The sequence below is a fragment of the Anas platyrhynchos genome, chromosome 6 (genome assembly GCF_047663525.1).
Source record: "Anas platyrhynchos isolate ZD024472 breed Pekin duck chromosome 6, IASCAAS_PekinDuck_T2T, whole genome shotgun sequence".
NCBI lineage: Eukaryota > Metazoa > Chordata > Aves > Anseriformes > Anatidae > Anas > Anas platyrhynchos.
Window position 1 is genome coordinate 27,444,087 of NC_092592.1, and position 24,474 is coordinate 27,468,560.

The window sequence follows — 24,474 nt, forward strand, 5'->3', positions numbered from 1 at the left end:
ACATTTATTTTTGTTAGTATTACAAGTCATATTTTAGATCCTTCCCTAACCGGTGTAGCATTTAACTATTTCTTACTCTAATTCTGAGACCAAGTTTCACAGCATGGTTGCAGAGTGTTATTGATTCTGTTTGAAGTGCAGGAGGTCTTAATACATACGTGGTGCTGTTCTTACACAAACCTATTAATACCGATTCCCCTGATTAACAGACAGAAGTTCCAGCTTTCTTGGTCATGCTCTCAAACAGCCATATACTAAAATCTGGTACAACAACCTGGTAATAACAACCAGAGGACCACCATTTTCCAGAATGCAAAGCAGGGAGAGGCAGCGTACTGCAAGCAAACTCCACGGGCAAACATCAGCATGAATCATACTCACTGAGGAGAAATAATTTCTGACACGGAAAGTAAAAGCTTTCTAATTAGCCTGTCCACCTTTAAAATTTTATCAAAAGGCACACAGTTCTGTAAAGCCATGGTGAAGACAAAAGGGAGGCTGCTCGTCCTTCTGTCTGCATGACAGAGCCAACCCCTACCTGACTTACAGTACTCTCCAAGCTTGCTCAGTACACCCAGAGATTAGTGGGACATCCCTGTGCAAGCAGCTGCAGGATGTGGGGAGAAATCCTGGCTCACGATACCAGAAGGAGTTAAATCTCGGATTGCAACAAGGGCAGCTGGAGAAGTGCAAAAGGCAGCAAACTGAACTTCATGCTCTAAACCAGCTGTTCCAAACTTAACCCAGTGCCAAGTACCACAAGAAGAGTTTGGCCAGAGCCCAGGAGGATTTCTGCAGAGGATTAAATGCCTCTTACAGCAAATCTGACCCCTTTAACTAGACACATAGCCCAATTAAAATATCACAAGAGGACATCACAGAAAGTGGTACTTGCCAGCTCTTTCATACACCAGAATTGTCAGAGCAATGCAACTTGTTGATTAGTATGGGACTCTGGAGATACAGAGGATGAAAGACAACACAGTAAACCAGACTTCTAATATCTCTTTTCAGTAGTTCCCAATGTTCTATACCAAAGGAAGCATATTTCAAGGAAGACAAGGGTACAGAGCACTTCGCTTGCCTAACCTCCGCACATCCCAGGGAATCGGAGAGAACGTGCTTGCAAAGAAATCTGCAGTGGGGTCCGTGTCTCTCACCTGATAGTATTATCTGAAGAGCCGCTCACTACCAGCCTGTCTCTGTACTGCAGACATGCAATGCCTCGTTTGTGGCCATTTAAGGTGCGCACAAATTCGCAGGTACTAGTGTTCCATACCTGTGACAGGAAGGGGGGGAACCACACAGGCAAAATTATTGAGAGACTAACGAAAGCTGGTAGCTGTATGACATACAGGTGCATTGAGGATGTTCTTAATTGGAGACATGACCATTAAGACTGGGAAAATTACCCCTCCAATGACTTGTGACTACAGCCTGCAACTGTTAGCAGCTTGGGTCACTGTACACAGGTTTTTGCCATACTGTATTAGAATTAGCTTCCAAAATCAGGCTTCAGCACTCTCGGGCTATGATTTAGTCTACACAGGAACACAGTTTTAATGCTGCAGCTTGGGATCACAGCAGTAACACTGAAGTGACTCCTGTGCACTCACCTTTGCTTTTGCCCCCATGCTGCCCTTTCTGACAACTCTTTTTGCAACCAATGCTGAAACAGATTATGGAACCAGTCAAGTTGAAAAAGCACCCAGGAAAAATAGTCCTTTTTCAACTACATCTGCACTTGGATCTGATTTGCCATACAGCTCTGTAAACAAGTTCTGCAAGCTCAACAGAAGAGGAACTAGTGGAAGTGAGCAGCAGGAAGAATACTGCTTCTAAAGGAAGATTTGTGTAATAACAGCTAAAGACCATCTTTCCTGTCTGGTCACTGTTCTTAATTGTTAAATACCCAAATAAAAAGCCTCTGAAATACCTCACCTTGATAGTTCTGTCACCTGATGCTGATACGATGTACTTGTCATCAAAGTCCACTACATTGACAGCAGCTCGGTGCCCTACTAACACTCTCCTCAGGGTGATGTCTGTTGGTGAGGCCATGTCCCACACGGCAATGGATCGGTCTTTGGAACATGTCACCATCATGCCGTTATTGAAGCGGAGGTGCAATACTGCTTCACAGTGGTGAATCAGTGTGTTCAGCATCTCGCCCGCATTCACGTCCCACACCCTGCAGTTTCAGATTTCAAACCAGAGAGGAGAGAGTTAAAAAACTGTACAGCAGATTTTCTGCAGAGAGAGAGACAGAGGGATGGGGAGAGGTAATTAACTCTCTAGCAATATTAGAGAAGCAAACAGCACAAGTTATAGCTAAATCTATTAAATATTTCATTAAAAGATATATTATATAAACCTGTTGATTTTGCATACGTTGAGGCAGTCCAGCAGCCAAAACCCTGCAATGCAGTTAACACCATTAAAAAAAAAAAGCCATTAAAAAAAAAAAAAGCATTCTTTAATTAAGAGAATTTAGTGCTGAGGAAAAGTATGAGACTGACAGCCCTAGGGACTGATGTTTCCTGGTAACGTCAGCCTACCACACTCCACTTCCAGTCACTGAGTACTTAAACACAACCTGTGAAGAAGGAAGTTTAGAGACAGGTTTAATTTTTTACTTCTCTCACAGGACTATCAACTCAAAGGATAATTTATGCAGAGGCAGAAGACAAGATTATGCTTTTCAAACAAATATAAGTAACTGCCACAAGTTGCACAATGAATTGCATTTACTCTGCAATGTATCTGGTACACAACTACATTCTAGGAATGTGCTGAACACCCAAATTAAGACAGAGCATTTATATTGATTTAACATTATTGGAACCAACTGCTTCAGCTGAATGATAATTTAAGGTGAAAGTCAGACAAAGGCTTCCTACAGAACTTCTAGGACTTGAAATGGGTATTTTAAGCCTTAAAAATTGTTCCTTTTGGGCTGTTCTGTTTGTAAACTTCTTTTACACTCCATAATATGATTTCTTTTGTCACTATCACACCTGTATCCCAGATATACTACGTGAGAGCAGAAAATAGTTGTATCAACAGGCTTATCGGACACTGCAGAAGCTGAAACTTTCCTCTGCCAATACACTGAGAAGAAGCAAGATGTGAGAAAGACTTCTAATGTCTTATTTTCTATTGCATGGAAGCTGAAGCGCATCAACTTCTGCATTATAAATGAGAAAGTAAAGTACATTTCCGATTACAAAATGCAAAGTTAAAAAGATCACAAACTAAAGACCTGAGCCATTAGCATACAAGCAGTTTGCAGACAGGGTTGCCAAACTGAACAGGAGCTGGAGACCTACTGACTTCTCTGGACAAGTGCATCCCTGAGATCTCGGAAGCATTAAGAGTCCATCTGTACTGCCTATTGGACGAAGCCCCTCTTCCTGAGGAGACCCAAGGATAAAAGTGATGCATCCTATGTGCCTCTGGGGTCTGCACAAACATTTATAGATACAGTGGGAAACGAAGTATTTCTGGGCAAGTAGCCAGTCTGCAATTTGGCCTGCCTGGCCTGAGATGTAAAGTGATAGTGCTTGTTACAGAAATAAGTATCTCCTTTTGCAACCTGTGTTTAGCACAGTGCAGCTCCCACCCTGAAATTCTCAATTCCTGCAAATGGTAGGATCCCAAAATCTAGCAGCACCACAAGACTGCATACATCACATGTAAAGAACTGAATTTAATGGTCACCAGCTTAACAGTAGTAGTTTACATGCAAGCCTGGTGATAACCATGAGCAGCCCGCAGCCATAGGAACACATGGTAACAGCTTCTTAAAAGGCCACTGGCACAACTTTTTGTCATCTGTAACTTCACTGCATGGGCATCGTGGGTACTCTGACAAAAAGAGGAATACTTAACAGCATGGAGAAGACAGACATCTCCTCCATGTCCAAGTTCATATTGCAACTCACTAATTCAAATGTGCCTGTGTTTACACTGCAGGTTTTAAACTCTCTGGGATCCTGTAATATGTCTAGTGGACTTTACATCTGCATAGTGAAAATGTGCACCACATGTGCTGACTTGAGGTGTTCAGCCTTTTAATGGAGACTGGAGGGAAAACAAGGTTAGAAAGACTGAGTGGGAAAAATCATCATGCTGAAATTTAATTAAAACTCACAGGAGATCTAGTCACACTTCATTTGTTAAAATTAAGGGACAACGAATGACTGAACTTTCAAACTTGCTTTGAGAACTTCAGCCAAGTTTTTACAAGTTATTCTCACGGAGAATTTAAGAACATTCTCAGGAAGTGCCCGAACATGCAAAACCTTGGTGAAATGTCAAATGGTCTTCCTAAATCATCTTAACATTGACTGACCTTTGCTTAGGATCTCATTTCTCCTTGACAGCCACTTGCATGGACATCTGATAAACAAGGACAGTACACTCCTGAACAAATGTGCTGAACTACTTCATCGAACTAATCGAACAGCACATGTTTAAGAAAAGATACTTCCAGCAGTTTGCAAGGCTGAGCTCTTTGAGGCAAATGGAAAGCTCCAAAATACAAGCACACACCTGACTGTTGAGTCCGAAGATCCAGTGATGATCACCCGCTCATCGTACTGGAGGCACAGGACAGAACCCGTGTGTCCGGTGAGAATTCGCTTGCATTCCAATGTGTTCTTATCCCAGATCTAGGAGAGCAAACATTAGAAAACAGACAGCTAAGTAAGCTTTTCATCATACCTCAAGGACTTACTGCTCTGACTGGTCTGTTTCTTCTACAACACAGACATCCATATTGCAGATAGAACACATTTAGTGGCATGGGCTGATTTTTGTAGTCACATACGGGCTGTTTGGTACAGCACATTAACAACCTTGAAATTACTGGGTTTACTATGAACACTGGTCTTACCTTCTTATCAAGGTACAGGACACACTAGTTACATAGTCAGTAATTACTAATGGTCAAAAACTCTGCCAGCACATTCAATTCAAGAAGAAAACAGGGTCTCTAGGCTCATGTAAGGGGCATAAATGCTGCTCAGGTATGAGGTATGAGGTGGGTGAAGGAGAAGGCTAAGTTACTAAAAACAGATTGATTAAGTGCCATCAGCATGCTGTTCTGGAGAGTTCTCACCTTAATAGTATTGTCTCGTAGGCCACTTACTATCTTCTGATCATCATACTGTAAACAATAAACCCCTTTGCTCGTCTCACTTCGGCAGTGGATTCTCTGTAAACTGTGCCTTCCACACCGCCAGTTTGACTCTATTGTCTTGAGGGGAGACAGGAGACAAAAAAGAAGTAAATACAGAACACAGGACTCTTTCTTCTTTATTTTTGTTTGTTTGAGAAGACAAGAAATATTGTTATTTACTCTTATTCCTGCAATCAGGCCCATATAATGACAAAACGATTTTCCAGAAAAAGCAACACGTGATAAAACCAATTAAACAGGCAAAGAGGCCTGGAATACGTATTGTGGCTGAACTCATCTGTGCTGCATGGAATGATGAGGGAGAAGTGACCTAAAGTTTTCTTTTGTCTTCAACTTTTAACTCTGTGATTTAACAACTAAACAATTGCAGAGAAAGTCTCAGCTAAGGGCTTGTGCAAACCTGCTGCAAGAGGACCTGAGCACCTCTTTTGCCACTAGGAAACCGCCAGAACCTGGCATTTGGCATTTGCCCACCACTAAATACAAGGCAGCAATGCCCAGTTGTTTCCTGTTTCCCTAGGTTTTAGGATTGCAGCCTTCAGCAATGCACTTCCTCCCTTGCTCAGTTCCTGACACCTCCCCATATCACCTATAAGATCTCATTTGCGCTGGATGGAGCACAGCATTGTTAACAGAGAAAGACAAGGTGGTACTGTGTTGCTCTGACATCTGATGTGCAAGGCATACAGACTCCACCTGTAAACAGCTCACTGAACAATACAAATCACCCTCTGCTTAAGGGAGCAATCAAATCCTGGGAATTTATAAGTAGCCCAGATCTCCAAACTCTGGACAAACATCATATTTAATTAAAAACTTATTTCATTAGCATGAAATATGCTCAGAATTTGAGCACCATGAGAAAATCAGGGAGAGTGTAAAAAATACAAAACAAAACAGAACAAACAAACAAACAACAACACTTGGAAGCTATTCCTTACCTCTATGTCCTGTATAATTTTGGGGTAAAGTGCTCTGTAGAAGGAGTTGGGTGGAGCGGAGCCATCTGGGGGTTTGTTTTTAAATAGGTATTGTCCCCTGAAAGACAAAGAACACTCCCATTGAACAGAAAGCATGTTTCAGCATTTTGGAGGAAGGTCTTGCTGGCATTTTACACATGGGTTACATAACCACTGTTGAAAAGCACACATTCATATTCCAACTTCGTTTACGCAGCAAGACAGAGTGGTTCCTTGTTTGTCTGCCCTGCAATACGTTCGTGTTGCACTCAGACAGTGAAAAATTCATGGAAAAACAGTTCCAACTCACTCAGGGAAGGAAAATGTACTATCTAGTTTGGACATGAATCCCTTCAACTCAATAGGAGGTGAGAATGGCTCATACCCACTATGCACATAACCACGTCAGAGGTCACCTTTCAAACAAAGCATACAAAGAAAATGAGAGAAGCCAAGGAACCCTCAAACTCACGATGCGCTCAAGGCCAGCTTTGATCTGCAGCAGCAGAAACGGTTTTGGTACACGGACATTTTACTGCTACTGCTGCATTTTGGTAAGCAACACACTTCATCTGTGGTGCCTTCCTCATTTCAACACTGATTTGGAATACTCATATCCCAAGCTAGATTTTTGCTACAAAAAAAATCCATAAACGGCAATCACTACCTGCTGTGTAAAAAACTTTAATTCCTCATCCTGAAGTTAAGAAGCCACCAAACACGGTGTGGAAGCTAGTAAACCCCACCATGGGCGTAGTAACTGCTGTTCTGCCTGGCAACATGCCTCACAAAATGGAGAGAGGCACAAATGCCTCCGAGTGTAATCCTGGCATCAGAGGCACCGAGTTTATACTGGGCCAGCTCTCCGCTTCTCCCTCCCTTGCTCCATTATGGCATAATTAATTGCTCAATACTTCCTTGTGCATTTCTTTCTTGTTCTTTCCATACAGCATACCTTGAAACTCATTCGAGAGGCTGTACTTTAGCTGCCCTGCGGTACTTTGGGTAAAATCTGTACCAGTGAAATCACAACAGTGAACAGAAACCTTTAGGTTGTAAGTGGGTAGGTAAACTATAGGACTGAGCAAACAAAATAACAAATGCTAAAGAAAATAACTTGTGACAGTTCTTTAAATAAACTACCTTAAGTTCAATTTGAGAGAAAGCTGCTTTCTACTTTGGACAAGGGAATCAGCAGCAGCCCCTCATTTGGGGGTAAATATATGTGAGGAAGGGACACCTGGATGCAACCATCAACAAAATGGATCCTTACACAATCCGGTCAGGAAATGCATGCAAGAAAATTAAAATTATTGGCCCTGGGAGACCAAAAATGCTTTGGAGATGTGGATAAAACTTACGGCATACCCTAGAAGGCTTGGCATAGGTCTAGGACAATTTGTATATAAGCTTATTTGTCTGAAAACCTGTCAGTTGTTTCCAACCTTACTATTACAAGGTGTTGTTACCTATAAGCTACATCTCGCTGCATGTAGAGCCAGTTGTTTCAAGGTCAGCTAAGGCACTGTTTGGAATTTCCATGGCATCCCAGTGACCGCTGTGCTAAGGCTCTGTGACAAAAGAAACTATTGTTGGCAGTTTTTGATGACTGGCCAACTCAATCAAGTATTCAGATGTGCGTAATAGTACCCAGATTCTGGGCTTCTGTTTAATTTTTCTCTAAATCTGTGTAACCCTTACTGCTCCCTGACGAGATGTCAGCGAGGTGCTGCAGAACTGGGTGTTTCTGTTGGAAACCAGAAGCTGCAAATGCTGCAATCAGCAAGTCCACATGCAAAGTGAGGAGGTCTAAGCATGTAACACCTCCCTGTCATGCCTCGGCTCTATCTTCTAGAGCTAATCTGAGGGTAGTCTGATATGGCACAACTCACTCTAGAAGGGTCAGAAAAACCTGAGAAAGAGGTCCAGTAACATTGTGTGATTGTCCTTTGAGATAAGAAGGATTTTGCAACCTTTTTTTTTAAAAAAAAAAAAAAAAAGTCAGCCTCTATGACTAGTAATGGGCATTAATGTTATTTCTGCAACGTGGAGGGAACAACTTCAGAACTATCAGCTATTATCTCCAAGATGTGGAGAATGAATAAAGTTCCAGAGAACAAGAAAAACACAATTGTAGCTCTTATATTTTAAAAAGGGGGATAAGGCAGACCCAAGGAAATGGTGGACAGTCCAGCTCAACATCACAGACTGCTGGTACTACAGCACGTGGTCAATTAGATGAATTCCTAGGAGATGACAAGCTGACAAACAATGGCCAAATTTATCAATCCAGAATAAATCGTGTCAAATAGATTTAGTTTCTTCTCACGAGCCATTCTCTTAAGTTAGCTAGAGAAGTATGATCTTGGTGGAAGTGCTCAAGGGTGGACACATAAATGACTGGCACGTGCAGTTTACCAATGGTGCACTCCAAAAATAAAAGAAGGCAACTGGGATCTTGCATAGAGTCTGTCCTAGATCTGTCATTACTAAACATTTTCAGTAATGACAAAGAATGGAACAGGGAGTGTATTTACTACATGGCCAGAGACATTAAAGCTGCGAGAAGCTACAGGCACTTTGGAGGACAAGCTGAAACTCATAATGGTCCTGACAAAACAGAGAAATGCTAAGCAGTAGAGAATCTAACTCAATAAGGACAAGTGCCAGGTTCACCACTTAGTAATACCACAAGCAAGCAAGATGAGAAATAATAGCTGAGCAGAACTTCCACAGAAGAGGTAATTAAAAGTTATATGAAAGTATTGTATCGCTGTTTTAAAAAGCACATATGCTACTAGAAAGAAGAAAATGGAGTGTTCTCCATAAGGCATGGAAAGCAGTCCTTCCCATACTGCTAGATGCTGGTGATGCCTCAGCAGAAGGAAGGTACCCAGCTGGGTGCAGCTCCGGGCTCCAAAAACGGAGCAGAGTGACTGCAGTGAGTTTCAACAGAGACAACCAAGAATGATAAGAGGACGGGAAAACAGAGGATGAGGGTTGGTTAGTGCATCCCATATAAAAGAAGCAACAATCTCCCAACCATATAAAAGGCTACTACAATATGGAGAACAAGAAATTGTGTCTCTGCAGGCTAAATATAATGTGCTAAACTGTAACTAGGAAGACTGTGCCTAGACTTTAGGAAAATCTAGATATTAGGAAAACGGTGATGTTAGTGAAACAGTGGCATTGCTTGCCCAAGCAAGGCACAGGGGATCTCTATTAGGGAAGGTTTTTAAGAACATGTTAGATGAACATCTCTGGAATGACTTAAAGAAAGCTCGTTCTGCCTTTGGGACGCAGGAGGGACTAAATAGCCTCCCACAGTCCTCTTCCGACTTACTCTGACCTCAACAACACAGAGCAAAAATAGAAGTCCTGAAGAAAGCAAGGCACTAAAAGGGATGCAAAAGTTAACACTGTCATGGTTGTGTTTATTTTATACTCCTTATAAACATAACACTACTGGAAGCTGATCGACATTGTGTTTATTTTTAAAAGACATTTCACAACCCTGATTTACTTGCCTTTACTCCCTGAGACAAACAGTAGAGCAAAACTAAGCATGAAATGGGAGTCTTTGTTTGCAACTCCGTATCTTTTTCTTTTTAATGGCAACCAAAATGCCTGAGCTGTCACTTTTATCTTGTTTATGAAATATTCATACCCAGCTTCCTTTCTGCCAACATCCTAGGGACACCCTTGGAAAAGAAAATTATGTATTAAAGGACGTACCCCTGAGAGGGAAAGTTCTAATGAAATGTTAACAGAGCAGCTTCAAACTTGAGTGAGACCCACATTGTAGTAAGGCTATTCCAGCTGATTATTAACTAATCTATCTGCATTTCTAAAGTCCCCTATTCTCCGTGGTACCTACCCTCAGCTTCCAGTTTGAAAATTAAACAGATATCTAATAGTGAAAATCTGCTGAGGAAAACAAACAGACCTATCAGGAAAGAACTAATTCATAGCACATGCTGCCCCACTGCCACCCCTAAAAAAGCTCTTCTGCTCTGAACTGCTGACTAGTTTAGTGTTCCCTGGGGCGTACACAGCTTCTTAATTTGAACCGAATGACAGCTGGGCGTAAAAATCGCAGTCTGTGTATCTCACTTATCACAGTGGGATAAGAGCATCATCAGATGAGGAAAGTGAGGAACAAGCCCCCACATTGCCTGCACAGCCAAATGATGTCCCGACTCCCCAGCCCTTGAATTTTGGTTTAGGTGTTTGTGGGGTTTGGGACCAACGTGACGTTTCAGGGTGCTACGCACGCCTCTCCAAATGTGGCTTGAAACACGCGGCACCTGCTGTCTTAAATGGGGACAAAAGAGGTGAAGATGCAGTTCCCTCACCATCCTCTCCTCTCCGACAACCCCCTCCAGAGCGAGTCTGTCCTGACCATCCTCTCGATCAGCTTCTTCCAGAGCATGCCGTCCGACGTCACGCGGTACCACTCCTTGCACACCAGCTCAGCGGCGCACAGCGATTTGGCATCCAGGTAGGACAGGATGTTCTCAGCAATATGATCCAATCCCCGAGCTGGGAAAAAAAAAAAAAGAAAAAAAAAGAGAAAAAAAAGAAGTAAATAAAAGCATTATTTGTCTGGGAGATGTGCAGTTTAAAACAACTCCCCTTACTAGTACAAAGATGCCCTCTCTTCCCCATCCCTTTCTCTTCTACTCTTCTGCATGCAGAGCTGGACCAAATGCACAGAAGAGCATTTGTGGCTAAGTTCAGGAGTGAACAGCGTTCTCCAACTTCCTTTGGATATAACACAACAAGTCATTAAAAATAATAAAGAATCCAAGAAGTCATTCCAATCTATTTCGATGGGTTTTAGCACTAGGGGGATATTCTATGGATGGCATTTCCAACTCAGCGACGCAGCCCCCAAAATCTCTCTATATTAGGACCATTTCTCATCTCACTGCTACAGCTGTTCTCATGTTCCAACGGCTCAAAAGCTGTTTTTGCTAAAGCAGTAGCTTTTAAACGTAATGAAGAAAAAAATATATATTCCCAATGTGTGCCCTGAAGGGTAGTGGTACCTTTAGACATGGGGGAGGGAAAGATATGCAGATGCACAGGGAAGGGGAGAGGGAAGAAGAGGCTGGCTGAGGAGAAAGTGAAGCAGGTTTGCTGGCTTCATTCATTTCAGTGGGTGGAGGGAAAATATGCACCAACACTATATAATTTGCAAATATTTTCCAGTGCGGATACCAGGACTGGCTTTGTTTCAACACGGCTGGAGTAAAAGGTAGAGCAGATGAGTAAAAAGACAGCAAGCAGCAACAATTTCAGGGCATGGCTCTGTAGCCCGGGTAGCTCCTAGCAGCACAAGGAGCCATCGCTGCACTGGGGGCAGCAAGGGGATGCTCTGCTTCGTAACCAGAGGGATGGGTTCAGCGAAAACGTGCCCTCATACACTCAGATGCAATCACCAGCAAGACATCAGAGAAATAAGACGCCTTTTAAATGAGTTGTTGCGTAAATATAACTTGTCTTTGAGGCTGCCAAATTCCTGAGTGAGACAGTGTCAAGACATCATCCCACTTCACGGGTCACATTTCGGAGGCTTTGTCAAAGTTGTGGTTGAGAGCCCACTACCCCTCAGGCATCATGTCCACACCAACCCAAAAGGAAGCATGGGAGATCGGTATTACATGCGTCTTCCTTCCACTTCACATCCAGGACAACATCCTTTCTTGCTTTCAAAGCAACGGCCTCAAAGACCAGGCCCTGCTTGTCAGTGACAAAGAAAAAGCAGCCAAGGCAGTTGTACGGTCGCATATTCATATATCAGCAGCCCAAACTGGGTGCAATCAGTTGATTCTGATTAGAGCTCATGAGAAACAAAAGGCCCAACCTTTGTTTGGTTTCATTAACTGAAAGATCTCAAACTTATCTCCTGGTGCATGAAAACAAGAAAACTCAGCCCATCTCCTCACTCCTTTCAAACATCCTGAGTTTATAAACACGCTGGGTGAGACTTTCTGCCCAGCCTTTTCTGCGTCCATTCACGGAGCAGAAAAAGCCCGGGAATGATTCCACGCGCAGCCAGAGAGAGCAGAAAGAAGCCTGACATTTCTTATCTTTATAGGTGCAAAATTAGATGTCAACCTGCAAAATAAAAGCTTCAGCAGCCTTTATTATGTATTTAATCTGAAAAGATATATACAGCCATTAACAGGAAACACTCTCTTTAAAAAAAAAAAGTGTTTGTAAATTTAGATTGACACTACAGCAACTCGTGGAAGGAGAGATATGTTTTGGTGAAGCTGAAGCGGAATTTGCAGGAATTCCACAATTTGGTAGGGCAGACATGGACAATTGTGCTCCCCTCCTTCCCCACCTTGACACCTGCAGTCCTGAGCTCTCTCCTGGGTGGAAACGGCATATTTGCTTTCCCAATCTGTGTTGTTTCCAATGGGGAAACAGACACCAACCCACCAGGACATTAAAAATGCCTGCCCATGCAGCATCCACATTTGCCTTTTTATGTAAGCAGCAAAACAGCAAGAAATTATTTTATACAGGGAACAGATCAGTGGCTTTAGGAAGCAAGGAACACTGCATGAAGTGGGGACAATATTCCTCACCCACAACTGTGTTTCTGACCCACCTGCCCCTCCTGGATATTCAGGAGTTTTACTTTAAACCTATTTGTAGTGAGGTGTCATAACTACTATAAGTTTCCATCACTATAAGTCACACTTTTGACCCTAGACAGATCCTTTGCAGACAAGAAATACTGATGTTTTGGCCTCCCCTTCCCACATTTATGATAAGTGGAAGGGCAGAGCTATTTTGCCCTGGCAGCAAACAAAAATAATTTTATTATTATGTGAGCCATATATCTGCTGGAGCATCGCTTCCTTAAAAAAAATCTCCTTGCACAAAAGCTTTTGCTAAACTAATGTGAAACACGATTAGCCCTTCAGTCCTCCATACCAACTGTTAAAAGAATCTTTCAGTTATTTCACACATGAAACCCTTTTAAAATGACTTTGCCCATAAAAAATGTTAAACAGCTTGGAAATGCTAAGCAAAGGCCTTGTTGGTTTTTTTTTTTTAGAAATGGAACAAAGTTTGTTAAGTACGCAGTTAAGCCGTGTTTTTCAAACAACCTTAATTCTGTCCTAAGCACTGGGAAAATATTCTGAGCCAATTTCCTCTATATAAGCAAAGTCTGCTCATGATCTAAAACTACCTCTGGTCATTCTGTGGGACAGCGCTAGGAGGACAGAGATAAGATGCCTCATGATTTTGGAGTATCTTTATTGTTTTATTTACTTGAGGGGGGAGCAGGAAAGAGAATGAAGGTGTAAAAATGAAACCAGAGTACTGAACACTTGCACATTTCAGAAAGCTACAAAATACTTCAGAGTTCAGTTGTGTTTTTTTTTATTGACTTAATTCAAATTTTTAGGTTCACCATTCTTTCCTCAGCAGTTTCTGAGCTTTCCCTTTTCCTGCCACCCTTACTGGAAACCTGCCTATACCAAGGACATTCTGCACCTCCCAGGCTGCAGTCTGAGCCAGTACAGTTCTTTGTCATTCGTTCTCTCCCTTAGAGAGAATTACATGTATATATATTCACTAGGACATTAGCACTCTGCAAATACGCAAATTGACGCTCGTGCTTTATTTAAGCACACAGTTCCCTCAACTGTTCAAATATTCAGATATTAGCTGCCTAATTCTTATCTATTCTGCGCTTGGGTATAGCAAAATTCAAAGCTAAAGCTGCCTCCTGAATAAGTGTGAAAAGACCACCAACAAATACAGTATGGCTGGGAAATTTTGGATGCCTGTGACAGTATTTCTAATATTTGCCCCAAAAAGTTCACAAAAAGGGTAGCAGGATGAAATTAAACAAGTGAAAATTAGATATATTAGCTTGCTCTGGTGGAGTTTTGTGGAGTAAAACCTGGAAAAATAATGTAACTAACTGTATGCATACTTCCACTTTAAAACTGGGGAAACCAATGCGCTTTCAAAGTACTCTCTGTTTTCCTGAAACAGAACAGCTCCACAAGTTATAATGCTGCTCTAAGTACATGAGATTATTGCCACTGGACTACTAAAAACTAGCATAAAGAAGGTACTTAGCATAACTAAGATTTTTTTTTAATGCTACAACAACCATTTGATTACTGGCCACAATGAGCTTAAAAATCCAGAGTCTACATACCTAACGTCATAGCAAAACTCCTGCACTGCCTTTATGCTTTGTACAATTCACAGTTAAACATATTTTTTCCATCTTTTTTTTTTTCCATCTTATTTAAATTTCAGGCTGAGGAATCCCTTCTGAAGAATGATCAAATGACTGGAAACTCCTCTCTTCACATAGCTATGTAGTTTTAATTTAAGTTATTTTGGTTATTAATGTATTGTTGTGGGCATTATGAGCACAACTACCTGTCCTGTGGCTTGTGATGACTTTCCTTTAAGATACAGATAAGAGCTACTCCTAGCCAAACCATGTTGGTATTAGATCATGCCTAAAGAGATGGTAGGAATACAAAACAAAATGTTCCTATGTTTTGCATCGGTATGGAGCTTTTCATTCAAAAGCTATCATCTATTTTGCAAGCTGACCCTTGAAGAGACCTCATCAGTAGGGCTGGCCAAAGTCACAGGAAGCCAAGTGGAACAGTTTTCTGGAAGACAAGGTGGAAGAGCAAGCTTCCTCTGCCTGCAGAAATACCTGGCAGTGCAGTGATGAAGTCCCTCTGTAACATGGGTTTGAGGTATGAGTTTATATGTCCGTGCTGGTAGTGACACATCTGGGAGATGAGGTGCTCCACGAACTCCACCTGGTCAGACTCGGACCACTGTTCAAAATACTTGACGCAGAGCTCCTTCTCCTTCTCATAGCTTGCAGACAGTTTTCTTTGCTTGGGCACAATCATACTGGAAGTGCCATTGGCAAGTTTTGTCTGAAAGGAAAGAAAAACCCAAATCATTAATAAGAAAAGAAGCTCAGGTGGTTTTATGATTTTTTTTTTGAAAACATAACAGAAGGAAAAACACTCTGATACATGAAGTTGGCCAAGTCTGTGTATCTCATTTGCTGCTGTCAGTCGGAGTGCTGTCACAGTGAGCTGTAACCCCTGCAGGACAAGGTACTGGTTCATGTCTGAGCTGCACATAAAGGACTGGTTAGATGGGAAACCATGAGTGCCGATTTAATAAAAACAATTTTATTTACACCTTGCAGACAGTAAGATGCATTTGGATTTCTCAGCTGTGGTTACCTGTTATGTCAATGCACTAACAAAAAAATGCACTTGTTTTTTTTTTTTTTTCTTCTAAAGAATGGACTGCTGCTACAAGTCATAGGGAATGCCTGAAACGGATGAGAAAGAAATGGTTTGTACTTCTTTCAAGTACAAAATTATACCTTGAGAGTAAAGCCAGCTAAAACACACCCTGATATATGTGACAGACGTCTTTCACAGAATGAAAGATCTTAAACTTTCTGAGCATTGTTAATATCTTGTCAGAAAGGCTCAGCTCAAAGAGTTTCAGGGACAATACAGAACACTGACATTTCAATTTACTACTTGATAGCAGGATGTAATTTCTGCTTTCTAAACAATTTAACTGGAAGGAAACTGCACATTTTGCATTGCAGGAATATCCTTTGTCCAATAAACATTAACCGTTTATTGGGAAATTATTTTTTTCCATAATGGTCAGATAGCTTATTAAATGTTAAATTAAGACTTTTGCTTCTTTTTAGGTTTCTTTTCATTAACCGTACAAGCTCACTTCTTTATCTTCCCAGTCTAGGAATACATACTATGGGCACGTATTTAGCCAAAGCAAGTCCAATGTTGCTGCAGAGACTTATCTGTACAGCACTCACCCTGACAATTATCATTTTCCTACTATAGATTATCCCACCAAAAACATGATTTTCTCTTTTTCACTCCAATATTTAACATCAAACAGGGTTGTAGTACCAGTCAATAATATTACATCATTTTTATTTGCAAGATATATTTAGAAATTCTCTATTAATTATCAAATAATTAGAAACAAATTACAGACACCAGAATACAACAACCATTGATTTAGGGGTGCCATATTTCTCTTTTATGATGACAATTCCAGGCAGCAACCTCTCTAGGAGACTTCACTGACTTCAAAGGAAAAAACAAATTCCTAAATGTTCGCAATGATATCTAAAAGAAATATATGGATCAGCTCATTTTACAGAAAAAGAAAAAAGAACAAACAACTTTTCCCAGCAAGTGCTAAAACATGTTTTGAGACCACAGAAACTAGTTATCAAAACTGGGTTTAGAAAGCAGGATTTCGTTGTTGCTGCGGAGAAAAGAATTCCTGTACTTCAATAACCTCCCTGCCCCACTAGCAGTCCTGACTTCAGAACACCAAAAACATCGTAATTTGAATATCTACCTAACTATTCATCATTTACATTTCACTTTATAGTGCAAATCCACCTAAATTTCAGCATTTCCAGCAGATCTGGACAGACTTTTTCTTGTACAAAAATAAGCTGCCATTTATAACAAGCATTTTTTTTCTATTTTGGTATTATGAATTGAAATGTGAGATCATATCACCCATACTCAACTGTGCAGCTCAGTGCTCTCAACATTACTTTTATCCCCACTACTCCCTGCGGACTTGCGTGTGTGTTGAGTAAGATAACATAAGACACAGGCTATGACTGATCTACACTACTTCATTTGGCCACCACACGGACAGCACTGACTGCAAGTGAGTCACAAACCCAGTATTGGACATCAGGAAAGAAACACTTTCTCTTGGGCCAACTTTTTATATAGAGAAATCTCTAAAGGACTGTGGGAATGACGTCCTTGGTGTGAAAACTGGAGTTTTCCTAGCAAAGTCCACAGCTGGCAACAGCCTGGCAAAAAACGATTACCAACGGACTGCCCTGAACATTGGTCTTAGGGGATTCTGGTCATTTCTGCTGCAGTTAAGCTGCCTGCAAAACAGACACCCCCATAAAAATGCTGGATTAAGACGGAGGAGAGATGTTGTATTCTACAAGCTTGATGTCGTTGAATTCCTCTTTTTTCTTTGCCGTGAAGTCAATCTCACAATAGGCTGTCTCAACAAAACATTTTTTAAAAGCCTATACCTCTGCCTTTTAATGTGAGAGATTAAGTCTTACATGATGCTGAGCTGGCAACGGAGCTGATGTGCACAGACCACAAAAGGGGCAAGTTGTGCTTTTATGGGGTGGCACCAGCTTCTGGCCCTTGCTTGCCTCCTGAGCACCCTTCTCCCAGCCACCTCCAGCTCCCTGCTTACATCTAAAATGTCAGCCTGGGGTATCAAATAGAAGCTGCAACATCTGTAAAAAAATCAACTAATGGCTCGTGTGTGTAAAAACAGATGGCTTAGGTGGGAGCAAGTCATCTTGCCTACATCCCCAGTGAATACAGGCCTCTGGGGCAGGAATAATGAGTAAATTAAAGAGCCTATTGACCAGCTTGTAACCTGAAGTCAAACTCTAGGCTGATAGAGTGGGTCTGCTAAGAAATGCACTCTGTGTGTCACAGTGAGTATGTCCAAATTAGTGGAGAGCAGTACGATGTGCTTGTAGCTCTGTGCGTTCTACTTTGGCCACACATGACAGTATCAGTTTCAGACACTGCTTGCACCCCTGCTTGGCCCAGTTTTCCATTGAAAGGAGCAGGGACAAGCCCACAGCTGGCTGTGGCATGCCCAGCAGGTCCTGTGGTCTGTACAAGCAGAGGACCAGGCAGACAGGGCCGACCACAATCACACCGGTTCTGCACATACAACAGATGAACTCACAAGGCTCCAAAATCACGCGACTGCAATACATGCACCCATGCCTCCCCCAGACCGTCTGCAGCTACAGTTGAGAAGAAAATTCCAAAACTTCACTTTGAAGAGTCCTAAAACCCACTGGGGGTTCAATGAAAAAGGCCTGTTATTAAAAAAAAAAAAAAAAAAAAAGGAACAACAAAACAATGACATCAAGCATCTGTATTATTAAAGCGCTGGGGGTGGGGAGGGACTGGTTACAAGCAGCAAGAGAATCGATTTGGCTTCCTAATAAACCCTGATGACTCAACCTTTCTGGTCAGCTGCCTCCAGTTCACTGCAAACCACCTCCGAATGGCCGCAGTTTGTGTTTCCTGGAGCACGCAGTGGCCTACAGGGTCCTCCTCCTCCTGGTGCCACAGCCAGGCCTACCCTGACGAGGCGAGAACCGCCCCGCAGGCCAGGCATGCTGCTAGGTTCAAAATTCATCCAAACGTGAATGTAAATATAAAGCGTATTATGCTTTTTATAAGCTTCACCACCAATAGTGGCAAAGAAGAAGAAGCACTGGTAGGCCGGCGCCCTGGGAGACAGCTTGGGTACAACACAGCAAGCTACTAGCTTGAAACAGAGAAAGCTTTTTGTGCTTCCCTTTCACAATCCCCTGGTTAAATGAGGGCTTGGTGATGCTCAGGGTGGCTCTGGACATGCCACCTTGTCTGCAAGGACAGCCGAGGTGTCCTCCTCCAGCGGTGTGCCCGAGCTAGTAGGCCGTGCCGGGAAACCCAGGGGACTGCCTGCCTCAGGTTGGTACTAGCTCAGGGATCTATGTACTATGCTCCATTGCAGCCCATAATTACAAGACCATTTCTCCAAATGGCTACATTTAACACAAAGCACATTTGTATGCCCAGTGAAGTAGAAGAGGACTAATATATGAGAGGGCTTTAATCTAAATAATGGTTCGCAACTATAGGAAGGTGCCATATTTCAGCACAGATAAATAAAGCCGGGATAAATCTGCTGCTTTGCATATAAAACAAAATAGCTGTGGTATATCACAGCTGTAACCCACGTATGACAACCAAGGTTATTTTTGTTTTTGTTCAGTAGGGGGGTTAAGAATCCTTCTGAAGCAAAGGAAAGGAAAAAAAAGCACCAGCACAATTCTCTGATCATGGCATAGGCCTTAAGTAGTGTATTACCACCCATACTAATGGTCAAAACTTTGATTTTTTTTATTAAAAACCACAGTATCTTCTAATTATCACAGAGGGTTTTATTAAGGCACTTTGCACGGTGTGGATGAATTCAGATTATACATTTCTTGATGGTAAGAGGAGATCTCTTTTAAGAAAAACAGAAGCTGTTTCCTACAATACCATGTGTGGCTTAAATAATCCCAACAAGGCTGGGACTTGCTGAACCTTCCAGACATCACGCTGGAGCTCTACAAAGAGTGAAAGCTTTGGTCACTACCATAAATTTCTCACTGAGCTTCTTTCCAGATGAAATGAAGGGAGTTCCCCCGACAACCCAGTACCAGCAGGTCAAACTGGGTTTCCTCCCTTCTTCCCCGTACTCACTGGGGCTGCGGGCTCCGACCCAGGTAGATGTCTTCTTTGGCTTATTTGCAGCTGCAGCATTTCACCTCCAGCTGCTTGCACTGCCAGTCGTGGTTAAGTCACTGATCTAGACAGAGCCACCTTAACAGGAATTTTGGATGGGTCTTAGTGAAGGGGAGGAAAAAAGAGGACATAATGTTTAATTATAAGAAATGATTGAAATAGGCACAGACATACCCCGGGTGCCTCTGCACTGCAGCAAGCTCTAAACTTGTTATCGTTAATGGTTTAAATTTCACTGTGCTAATCATTTCAGGACACAAGCCTTTCTTGATAATCTAATGAATTATTCCAACATCCTTCAGCAAAAAAAATCCTCCATGACAGCACTAATTACAAGACGTTTTCCCACTGCTTATGTAAAATATGACAGAGCAGCAGCTTAGGGAATTGCAGAAAACTGCTTCTAATTTCCACTGAGAAACTGACAAACACCTCTCTTTCATCTCTCCCAGCTCTCAAGTAAGATTTAACTTTCTCATTTAGTTAATTACCGAGTGAGGATCATCATTTTCCCGGATCGGAGCGGCACAGAGCCTTTATCGTGTTAACTTGTGAACTTGATCGATGGCTGCTGCTAAAACTTAATAACTTCACCCCCTGGCAAATTGTAAGATAAATATAATAGGAGAAACTCTGACAGTAAAAACCTGCCAGAAATGAGCGCTGTGTTTATGTTTCTTTGCAGGCAGCAAAAAAACAACCGACAGCTTATTACTGGGTGCGTGTTACTTATATTTAAAAGACTCCAGGCAGTTAACTTTCTGCGTACTGCTCAAACTTTACTCACAAGATAAAAGACACGGGGGGAAAAAACGAGCGATTGGATGACAAAGAAAGGTACCGTGGAGGTGTATGTCCGGAGTGGGGGGAGATGGTAACTTGACAATGAAAGCAAAGCCACGCTTGTGTATGTATCCTGAATATTCCTCAGGATTAACCGCATTAAGAAACCAACAGTGAATCCAAACACGAAACTAGTTGTTTCAGCAGCAGCACAAACAAAGCTCAGGAATTTTGAAGCTGTGTGGGAAAAGCGGAGGGATTAAAAGGTACGAGGGTGGCAGCGAGATGTTTCGGTTTGATGCCTGAAAAGCCACGCTCAGACGGGGAACGCCGGCACGGCTCGCTTCCCCAAAGCTACTTGTGTGGCCATGAACCTGCTTGCTCCTGCCCGGGATGAAACACCACTCGATACCACTCCAACGTAGCAAGATGATAAAAAGGCTGAAATGGAGCTGGGACCGTATGCCAGCCCTCCATACTACAGGGCCGAGCTAGTATTTCAGAGTCCTGTTGAAAGGGGGCTGTTTGCATGGCCTAGAGGCAGTAACGGCGTAATTAACAGGACACAGGTTCAATTTCTATGGCTGGCTTCTTCCTTTTTAGGCTTGTAATTACCAAATGCCGCAGAATTGATTCCCAGTCTGCCAAGGAGAAGCAAAGAGGCTGGAAGTCATTTATAGCTCCTTAACGGCAACTTCCCATCCAAGAGCTCCCTCGCTTTGAGATTCGGGGGTGACGAGCGGGTGTCTCACCATAAAGAGCAGGATCTCACGAGCCACAGCACCTGAATGACACGAGAAGGGTAGCCGGCTTCTCATTTTTCTCCCTTGCAGAGTAAACCTGCTTTTCTGATGTTTGACTTGACAGAAAAGCTACAATGCTAGGTCATTAAACAACTCACTCCATTTACTTTTATTTTAAAAGCTCGGTTTAGAATCTACCCATTTCTGCCTGCCTCCATCTCACATAACAGACTCTGTGAGGTTAACCATGGGTTTAGCACATATATGGACTTACTCGCTCAGTACTGAATTAGTTTCCACGCTGCAAAGCTCACTGAAACATTCTGAAAAACGAACATAACCCAGAAGCAGATGATCATCAATCACATCTGAGAGTCAAAAGAAAGCACCATGAAAGAAACCACGGCGTCATTACTATTTATTTTCAAGAGAAAAATTCAAAATACAAGCTCATACTGAAATTAACAGCCCCCTGGTTACTCAAGGAACTTGCAGTTCTGCCTGTCTGTGGCTTTCAGCTGCTTGCCCACATCTGGTTTCTAATCACACTGCAGAAAAAAAAACTTTGATAAGAAAGGACACATCTAGATGAAAGATCACTGGAATTACGCTGGACATAGCAGCCCAACCTTCTGCACTTTCTGAAATCCTGGGGGGCCAATAGTTTTCAGAGGTACCATCTAAGTACCTATGATATGGTGTTAGCCTGGAGGGCACCTGGCTAAGGCTATTACCTCAGACACGAAGAAAGGGAGATGGCTGCTTTGTTTTAGGGCCGGAGAAAGCTGCAGACACTGGAGAAGTAATGCTCTGAGTCTCTCCGGGGACTGGGGAGGTAGGACTGAGCCATGGGTGCTTACACACCTGCTATATAAAGAGCAGCAATAACACCCTGCTGGAGAAGCTGCTCCCCTCCTACACTGCTCCACAGTAAACAGCAACAGGGAGAGGAGATTAAAAAACTATTCTTTTAAGCTAATACTTAATGTTTCAGACAGCCTAATAAAGTTTAATTGCCTGGAATCTCCTAGCTCTTACTGTAAACTTTCCTTTGATATAGGTCTCCCATCTAGATTTTAAGTGCTGGTAAAAACCTCCAAAATAAAATTTCTCCGATGCCAGCAGTAGATGTGAACTGGGAGTCCCTCTCCTCCTCCTCCCCTATCTCCAAGTTGCCTTTGAAAATAACAAGCACTGATGAGAAATCTGCTTGCATCAGCACAGCACTGGCATATGTTACTTTCCCAAACTAAGATCCCTGACCAAATGCATATCCAGACATATGGGGCGGGGAGGAGCAGACATCATCACTCTTAAAGAGCTAATTTCAGAGCACACATTTTATTAGGTGCAAACCGATCGCACGCAAGTTTCAAAGCAGATCCTACAGTAATAAGAAATCACTTTCCCTGGAAGCCACCCAAGGAAATGCTTTCTTCCTCAGAATGGTTACCAGAACCAGCGTTGAACTGCTGGGACCATTACATGTTATTACTGCTAATGGAGGGAAGGAACATGCACATTATCACTTGGAGAACCAGTCTACTAAAGTCATCGGGTAATGGCCAGTAGCAGCACAGGGCTCGTTTATGACAGGGAAAGGCATAAGCTATGCTCTGAGCAGCAGTTTCAAAGTTTTCTGGAACAGTTGCTTCTGTTTTAAAAACACCCAAGCATGATCTACTTAATGCCTGAGCGAAGTTTCTCTTTATGGGTGTTACTGTTGATTTTCTTTTTGCTCCAAGTACTCCCTTATCTCAGAGAGAAAAGTAGCCAGAACAGGCAGGAGGACTCGAGTGGTCCAAAACATGGCTTAACTGTGAATAAATATCGCTGGGAACAACCCCCCAGTAGAGGGAGAGAATGACCTGAGAGATCTATTACCTGCAATTATTATCAATTATACTATTGAAATTTTCAAAACACTACAGTTCTGTTTATGTAAAGCTTTTATTATCAAGGAGAAGCCGTCCAAGATAGTTTACCAAGAGAGCACAGCTCCAAGCAGTATTATTTTCCATAAGCCTCCTCCTTGGCTCTTTGTACCAACAGAGAGGGCACAAGAGCACTGAACGACCTGGCCAAGGCAAAGCAAGCGAGCAATTCAGAACTGCAAATCATCAATACATGTATACACGTGGGATGTCATATACCATTTCCCAACTAGCAGAACACTAGATATTTCCAGGGAATACTAGAGATATGCAACAAAAAAAAAAAAGGCAGCAGCTTTCAGAAGAACTGCAAGAGTCACATAGATGCTTACTCCCACTACAAACGTACTCCTTAGATCTGCTGGCAGAGTTGGCCACACAAGCACTGCCTAACCTATTTCAGTCAAAATAAGCTTGTTAGCAAAGACCTGCTATTTAAACTGTCTAAGCTAAAACACCTCATCTTAAGTGAAAGCAGATCTGCAGTTCTGCTGACAGATCCTGGAGGGCAGCAACCTGCAGCAGCCAGATGAAGGCTGCGTGGTGCTCTTTTCCACCAGCACAGCTAGGTCTAGAAGAGGACATCTAGTGAGTTAACGCTGACTGATACCAACACTCCTGCTGTCAGCAGCCACCACAGAGGCAGCTGTAAGAGGAGAAGCCCATGAAATACTCCCACACGGTGTCAGGGTCAAGGCTGGCCAGTGGATTGTAGCCAAAATCTTGACAGGTTTGTCTTGTAGCCTCCTACAAGGTAATCACACAACTCTCACCCACTAATAAGTGTCCTCTTGAGACTGGCTGTTATGCTAACCGTGCAGTCAAATGTTACCTTGCTAAACTGGAGTGATTCATGGATGCCTAATACTGCTGGAGGAGCGGGATGCGTTTGGCCTGGAGAAGGCCGAGGGTACCTTGTAGTCTTCTACTACCTAAGGGGAAGTTACAGAGAAAAGCGAGACAGAATCTTTGCAGAAGTGCATAATGACAGCAAAAGAGGCAATAGGCACAAGCTCTGGATGTTAAGAGAGTGATTTTAAAAGCACAAGTGGACAAAGTCCTGAGCAAATCGGGCTGGCTCTGAAGGCAATCCTCCGCTGAACAGGCAGTCAGACTGGAGACCCCCAGGTGGTCATCCCAGCTTAAAGCTTTACATGACTTTTATTTTAAGACTAGGCTGGTCCATTCTTTCACTGGTATCTGTAAGAGATTCGTTATCTGAGCAACAGACAGCAAAAATAGAAACCAAGGACATTCTCTAGTGAATTCTGTGTCTTCACACATCACACAGGGCTGGGTTAGGCCAGACGCTGTTGATAAGTGAAAGTACATGAGAGAAGAAAGACGAGAAACAGTATCCTCTGCAACCCCAAGCAAACAGCTCGGACCTTAATAGCTCCTCAGCAAGGCACATTC

General features: G+C 42.5%; 1 protein-coding gene across 21 annotated transcripts in view; it reads right to left on the bottom strand.

Annotated features, from left to right (window-relative positions):
- BTRC (beta-transducin repeat containing E3 ubiquitin protein ligase) overlaps positions 1-24,474 on the bottom strand; it is a 118,193-nt gene that overhangs the window by 14,202 nt on the left and 79,517 nt on the right. For 18 of the 21 annotated variants that reach the window (XR_005266581.2, XR_005266580.2, XM_038180960.2 and 15 more), the window contains 7 exons: positions 14,882-15,113; positions 10,521-10,707; positions 6,145-6,241; positions 5,123-5,260; positions 4,555-4,673; positions 1,942-2,191; positions 1,161-1,279 (listed from right to left, as the gene is read on the bottom strand). Coding sequence is in view for 18 of the 21 variants with exons in the window: in XM_038180960.2 (XP_038036888.1) it covers positions 1,161-1,279; positions 1,942-2,191; positions 4,555-4,673; positions 5,123-5,260; positions 6,145-6,241; positions 10,521-10,707; positions 14,882-15,113 (1,142 nt within the window). In the remaining 3 variants the exon portion in view is untranslated. Of the gene's footprint in view, positions 1-1,160; positions 1,280-1,941; positions 2,192-4,554; positions 4,674-5,122; positions 5,261-6,144; positions 6,242-10,520; positions 10,708-14,881; positions 15,114-19,556; positions 19,632-24,474 lie in introns of those variants that run through there. The other 3 variants (XR_011810090.1, XM_072039729.1, XM_013103081.4) reach the window with 2 other exon arrangements.